The sequence below is a fragment of the Eumetopias jubatus genome, unplaced genomic scaffold (genome assembly GCF_037043125.1).
Source record: "Eumetopias jubatus isolate StellerSeaLion01/CBP00866 unplaced genomic scaffold, mEumJub1_p1.0 scaffold_2, whole genome shotgun sequence".
Taxonomy (NCBI): Eukaryota; Metazoa; Chordata; class Mammalia; order Carnivora; family Otariidae; genus Eumetopias; species Eumetopias jubatus.
The window spans coordinates 190934812-190942498 of NW_028274808.1; the positions used below are offsets into that span (position 1 = coordinate 190934812).

At 38.7% G+C, this 7687-nt stretch overlaps 1 protein-coding gene across 1 annotated transcript; it reads right to left on the reverse strand.

The window, feature by feature from the left end:
• Positions 1-223: 223 nt before the first annotated feature.
• C1QTNF7 (C1q and TNF related 7) lies at positions 224-6719 on the reverse strand. Its single transcript, XM_028090069.2, has 3 exons — positions 6683-6719; positions 6337-6582; positions 224-855 (listed from the first exon to the last, which is right to left on the reverse strand). The coding sequence occupies exons 1-3, from the start codon at positions 6717-6719 to the stop codon at positions 224-226; spliced, it is 915 nt and encodes a 304-aa protein (XP_027945870.2).
• Positions 6720-7687: the final 968 nt, after the last annotated feature.

A 7687-nucleotide genomic window follows, 5' to 3' on the forward strand; every position in this document is an offset into this window, starting at 1 on the left:
TTATCTGGGGTTATTGTTTTATAGAATTCATTTTGGTGTGGTTTCAACCATTTGGTGGTTCATCTTGTTTTAATAGATGCTGCTAGAGTTCTCTGTAAGTGCTTTGGAATCTGAGTGGGAGTCTCTTTGGATCTCGTTTCTGCTTGCTCCACCTTCCAGGGCCCCAGATTAAATCAAAGTGTCTGCCACAAGAATCTTGGAACGTTCAGGACATGAGTCCAGATCACAGCTCATCATCTTCTGATATGGAATCTAGATAATCTGTGTCAACATATAGGAGAAATCCAGAGAACAAGCTGTCTGCCCAACCTGGGTCTGAGAAGAGGCCATTCTGGTCAGTGAAGAAGATCTCCAGCCAGACTTCATCTTCTGGCTGCAGATAGATGACCGTGGACCCTGAAGCCACGTCATGGTTCCCTGTGTTGGCGTCGAAGGTCTTTATCCGGTACTGCCCATTGTGGACCAGCCCGATTGCCAGATGCTTATTTGCCAATGTGATATCATAAGAAAAGTAATAGATCCCTGGGAAGGCACAGATGAACTTCCCTGTCGCAGGGTTGTAATGCTCTCCCTCATTGAAGAGGACCTTGTTAAATATAATCGGTAGCCTTTCTTCTGGGTAGCTGGTCGTGATGCCAACAGAAAAGGCAGATTTGAGCACAATGCTTCCACATCTACAAACTCCGGGCAGCCCTGGGTCCCCTTGCTCTCCTCTGTCCCCCTTTGCTCCGGGAGGCCCAACTGGACCGACTTCTCCTTTTTCTCCCTCTGGTCCCATGGGTCCTTTCTTCCCAGTCTCTCCTTGGTCCCCTTTCTCTCCAGCAAGGCCCAGGGGTCCAGTCTTACCTCTCAAACCTTTAAAAAGAGTTTACAGTTTAATTAATGGTTCCTCCAAATATACAGTCACAAATAGCATGCCCCACATAGTGCCAGCACACCCTAAATGTGTTTCTCCAATCAACTTTCAACAGTACACTACTAAATACTAATGCATCTTTAAAAAAAAAATCACTGATGCATTAAAACAGAAATATAAAATTTTCATCAGAATTTCAGGTTAGTTTTCCTGAGTACATGAGAAATCATTTAAATGCTGTTTTGATGATGGATCATTTGCAACAAAATCAGTCACATACAGTATTTGTCACTATAGGAGAAATTCAATGAGCATAATGATTATTATTCCCCAGAGTGAGGTCATGGGGGCAGACAGAACCAGATGAATCCTTAGAGGCTATTTTGTCTTATGCCCCCTCCTACTTCTATCGGTATTAATAATACAAGGATTAATGAAAATTAGATTAGCTTGTATTTATTCAACATTTACTATGTACCAGGGATAGCACTTTATTCACAGGCATTGTCTTCTTTAGGTCTTGAAACAACTTTATGGATTAGGAAATTGTTATTGTTTTCATTGCAGATGGGGAGAATGAGTGGCAGAGAAGTTAGTTTGCTCAAGAAAATAGCTAGTAAGTGACGGAGCTGTGACCTGAACTCATGCCTGCCTGACTCTGGAGACTGAGCATCCCTCTGGGTCAGGGGCTAGAGTGTACCTTGTAAAGTGCACCTGGCACATAGTGAGGGCCCAATATGCTACAATAACCAAACAACAGTGGTGGCCACCACTATGTCGTAGTTCTTTTTTGGAGGACAAAACAGTCCCAGAAAGGTGAAGAAACTCGCTTCTGAAGCAAGGCCAGGACTGGAATCCAAGTCCTAGTGTAATGATGCTTCCCCTTCATCAAAGTGCCTCTTACCTGTGGGGCTGGAATCAAGAATCCTAAATTCTGTTTGGCTCTGCAGCTAAATGGTTGTATCATTTTAGGCAAGTCCCTTAATTTCTCTGGGTCTCCTTATATATAGAAAAGACATAATATCTGTGAAAGGATTTCAACAAATTCAAAATCACCACAGTGAAATATTTTTTGTTTGTCCAAATCTTTATAACTACAGATCAACCATACGCTAAATGAAGAGAAATTGTGATCATTTGTTGAAAGGGATAAGCAACATTTATTTAATTTTTAAACCATATATATATATATATATATATATATAATAATAACAAAGCATGAAAATGTCATTTAATTTTTATGGTCAAATCCATTCCATAAATAATGTTTGTATAATGATATACCCTCAAAAAATATCCAAATTATTGGAAATTTGTGATGTACTTTTGTAGTCAGGGAAAATATATTACTGATATACTGTGTAGTTTCACTCTTAACTATGTATTTGTTCTCAGGAATTTTATTAAGCTAAGCCTTTTTATCTTGATAGTGCTCAAATAAAAGAAAATATTCTTTTATTTGAATATTACATGTATATCAGTGTATGAGCTTAATTATTTTTCAGTGATTTGGCAAATGTAGGAATGAAATGTTCTGGATAATGTAAATTTGAGGAGAATTAATGCTTTACCCTTAAAACATACAGAATTTTGCTTTAATAATTCGTGAAAGAGGCTGTTTAACAATTTGTGATGCACAGAAGATTCTAATAATGAATGAAACCTTTTTTTGTGTGTGATGGGATCAGTGTTATTACTGATCACAGAACTGTCCTCAAGCTCTAGGTGGCTTTTGTTGTGAAGTTGAAATTCCACTGGTCCCAGCCAGAATATACTCTGGTATATTTCTTGAAATAAGGCCATAATAGTCTGATCTTTTGCTTCTTTTTGGTAGAAATAAAATATGAATACTATTTTACTGTTGAATTTACTTGTGAATCGAGGATCACAACTTCTAAATTGTTATTTTTATTTTCAATAGGAGCTTAACTTTTGCTGTCTCCATGAGCGATTTTGACATATTAATAAAAAAACTTTTTGACATCAGCAACAATTTCAACTATTAAATTTCTTTATGTACTCCAGTCCTCCTGCCTCTATGACTTTTGGCAGGTCACTTCTTGTCTGTGTTTCAAATACTCCACTTGTAATATGAAGAATTGGATTTAAGTCCAATCTCAGCATTTGGATTTTCTATGGTTATTGAATTAGATAATCAAGGATTAACTATAATTTGAAGTAATTCTTCCTGTTTGCATGAAGGATTTACACCTGTGATAAGGGACAATTAATGAATAATGGAAAGAAGGGATACATCACTCTCCCTCTTCCTATTCAGTTAGACATATGCTCGGGTAGAGAGAAGAATTATGGAATAGTGGTTAGTCTACACTTAGGTGCTGACTAAGGATTTCTTCTTAGTTCTCTAGGAAATGGGCTTACAAAGATTTCTTCTTCAATGTTATTTCTTTCTCCCATCTATCCATCCATCCATCCATCCATGGATTTATGTGTGCATGCATACATATATCTAAATCATGTAATATTGATTGACCCATAGTGCCTGACTAAATGCCAGGCACTATGCTATGGGCTGAGTGGGACCTTGACATGAATGACACCTGTTCCACCCTCAGGCTAGCTGTTACTATGTATTACACTGTGATCTGCAAATATAGGTCATAGTTAAGTTCGTGACTATCTAAAGCCATATAATAAACTAGAATGATCTGTTTCATGAGGCGGTTCTAGTGTTATTTGAAGATATCTATAGGGTTGTGCATTCAGATTAAGTTAAAGGGTGAGATTATGCTACAAGAGTAATTGCTACAGACCAGTGAGGGAGGCAGATATTTTTAACAGAAAATTTCTAATTTGGTATAACAAGTTCTGTACTTGTAATTTAAAGTAGAGAAGTTGGACAAAACTATGCTTGATTCTGTTTGCACTTGGTTGGATGCATGTAATTGGCATGTTTACCAAGGGTACATGAATGAGAAAACATATGTGGTGTCATTCAAGGGGACAGAACATGTTGTGTCCAGTTCCAGCTGCATTGAAAGCTTGTCCCTAAAGCTGCAGAGCTCCGTTACTGTTGTCTGTAAATGGGATGTATTTTTCTTCATTGATCACAAAGGCATTCCTACCTTTCTTGGCTGTTACAGATCCTTATATGTGTATTTGTGTATATTGGATTTAAGTCATCTCAGATTGGGGAGTCATTTTATTTTTTAATTTAAATATTTTCACTGTAACATTATTGTTGATTATAAAGACTTCTAACAGGGTTATGGTAGACATTAAGTACTAAATGTAAAATTCCTGACACAGTTCTTAACAAATGGCTACGATGATGATGATGATGAATATTATATGTTTCTATATTGGCCTCCCACACCCCCATGTTTGTTTATCAAGGCAAGGACAATGTCTTATCCATGTTTGTGTTCTCGTTGTCTAGAACAGTAAAATCAACCATGGACAATTTTACACTGCCAACCAAGGGATGTTTGGCAAAGTCTGGGGACATTTTTGTTGTCTTCGGTGGTGGGGATGCCGCTGGCATCTAGTGGGACGCTGTTAAGTGTCCTACAATGCACAGGATAGCCATCCCACATAACTAATTATTTGACCCCAAATGTCATTAGGGTGGAGGTTGAGAAACACTGGTGTAGAATAATACCAGATAGCAATATGTGCACAAGAAGCTTGTTGAAGAATAATGCATGGGTGGATAGACGAATATGGGGCTGTAGCCAGCCTCTTATGGTTAAAACTGTAGCAATTACGAACATTCAATTTAATCTGAATGCATAGCCGCATACCTATTTTTAAATGACGCTAGAACTACCTCATGAAACCCATCACTCATTTCTAGTTTATTATATGACTTTGGATATTCAGGAACTTAGCTATGACTCATGTTTGCAGAGCACTGTGTGGTATGTAATGACAGCTAACATTTCCTGAGTGCTTACCACATGGCAGCTTTTCTACCAAGTGTTTTGCATGTATTATTGTGCTTAATCATCACAATCAGCCTTACTACTTCCAATTTACAAATGAGGGAACTGAGGCTAAAAGCGGCTATTTGCCCAAGGATACTAAGTTAGTAATTGAAGGAGCCAAGATTTGAGCCTAAATCCTATGGACTCCATTGCCTTCTTGGGTAAGCACTACATTATTGCTTCCAGACACAGTAAACTAAAAATGTTGGTCATATGTAACTCTGATCCTGGTGTTCTTACAGGATTTCAAGGCTATTCATGATCATGACACAGCAGTAAGTTATATTCATAAGTGTTACAATAGATAAGATGCTGAACCTTTACCTAAAGGTTTTTTTTATCTAATATTGAACAATATTCATACACATTTGGTAGCTACCGATTTTCCAACTATTTTCTGCATGACAAATTCAGAAATGAATTATTATCTGGTAAATTGCATATATATTGTGCTACTGTTTCACGTAACACCAGTAAATGAGGTGCAATGACTAGATAGAGACTTATTTCTTAGAATGGATTAACTTTTCTCTTCCTATCCTTTGTCCAAGGCTTTACACTCAGAAACTTGTTTTCAAAGATTGATGCCAAATCACTTCCTCTTTTAGAATTAACCCGGCTTCTCTAGAATTTCAATTTGGTTTACTCTGGAGGATTGCAGGGTCTGGCAATCTTCCTGGCCCAACCTATTTGTGGAGAAAAAAGTAAAAATTACTGAAGTGGTAGAGGGCAATTGTGTTGCCGTGAAGAGCTATAAGAGTCTACTTTTTATAGCTGTTACAGGACTGGTGGGAAAGAGATGAGCCAGGAAAGGTGGGCTATACAGTACTATTGTCATTTCATCTCTGAAAAGTAAAATCTAGAAGTGTTTTATGTAACTTTGCTCTGGATATTAGCGCAGAGCAGGATGGCACCTGTGCTTTTGGTTCCTGATTCCTGCCTCTGCTTCGTCTGTCCATTTCCCTTCCTTGTCCATCTGTCTGCTATCCATCCACGCCCTTGCACATCCAGACATTGCCTGCTAGTTGTGATTGCCCTGTGGTCTTGGGCATCAATGTTTGAATCCAGCTCTGCTGTTCACTAGCAGTGAACTTCCCTCTTCAGTAATTAATTTTACCATGTTATTGCTTTGTGTTCTCATCTGTAAAATGGGATCACTGAAAGAATTGTCATTACAATAAAATAAGGTTGCAGGTAAAGAGTTTCTCGAGCAGTATCTAAGGCATAGTGAGGGCTCAGTATTAATTACGATTAAGGAAAGTGAAGTAGAGAAGGGATTTCAGGAGCAATTCTCATTAGAAAAGGCAACAAAGAACGGAAACAATTTAAGGTGGGGGTGAACCAGAGGTGTTTATTTATTCACTTATTTTTAAAGATGTATTTATTTATTTGAGAGAGAGAGAGAGAGAGAGAGACAGAGCGAGCATGAGCGGGGGGAGGGGCAGAGGGAGAGGAGAGAGAGAGAGAGAATCCCAAGCAGACTCCCCACTGAGCACAGAGGAGCAGAGTTTAGGGAACTTCATTGTTCATTACCTGCAGCCCCCTTTTCACCTTTCTCTCCTTTCCTGCCGTCTCTACCATCTCGTCCTGGAAGGCCGATCCGACCATGGGGCCCCGGGGAACCATTTGCTCCAGGGGGTCCTGGAGGTCCAGGTAAGCCAGGGATGCTACAGATATATCTTGGGGAGTAGCTCTCTCCTTTGAACTGATTACCCCGAGGCTGTCCACTGGCACAAATGGCAAAACTTGTAACATAGAGCAAGATAAACATCTTTGGCTCTGGAAGAGAAACACAGGGACATAAGTGCACCCTTGGTGGGAGTTTTGGCATAAATGAACACGAGAATGGGCATCTGCAGTCACTCACTCCAGTGCTCACCTCTCCACGCATGTATAAAACCCCAGCTTACTCTCATAATTCCCTTGGAAACTATTAACACATTACTTATAGAGAGTTCTCAGTACCCCACAGAACGGTTGGTGGAGATGAAGGATTGATTTAAACAATTTCAAAATGAAGCCACATGTTGCATTTTTTTCTTCCTGTAGGGTCAATGACGGATTTTGAAAAATAATGCATTATTTTTAGAAAATTAGAAATGCTTATGAATAAGATAAACATTAACATTATTCTCACCACTAGAGATAATTATAATTTACATTTTGATACACACATCCTTCTGGTCTTTCTATGCTGTGGAGGAAAGAGATATTATGCCACTCTTGTATTTTTTCAACTTTTTTCACTTAACAGTATATCATGAGCATCTTCTCATGTCAAAAATTATTCATAACATTAAAAAAAGTTGCATTTTTCTCCATTATCCTTTATGTACATGATTCTCCATTGTAGATATTTCCTTCCAGTTTTCTGTCAATATAAACACTATGCTAGACATTGGTATATCTAGCCTTTGCGTGCATCCATGATCGTTCCCTTAGAATTTATGGGCTTCCTAAGGCTGGAGAAAAGAAGAGGCATTCTCAGGAAAACCATGCTTTTCACTTGATAATCATGTGTAAAACCAATTAGTGTTAATTGGAGTACTGTGCATGTCCTGCAGTGGGGTCTCAAACTTTAACTTAAAATCTGCAGGATACAATGCCCTGGTGAACCATTAAGCAGTGAGCGCCAAGGCTCAGTTAAAGAGCTGAGTGAAATTAAACCATGCATGGTGTCACGTGCTTCTAGGGAAGCAGACAACAGGTCTCTTCAGCTATGATTTAATAGGACTTGGTTTTTCCCTCCACAAATAGGATCCTGAGAATGACGGATCATTTATTAGCATGACATTTGGTGTATAAGCTAAGGGGTGGGTAGCATAGGCTGGGACACTTGATTTTCTAGGCTAAATGGTCCTTAGGATTAGCAGCTTCTTGGATG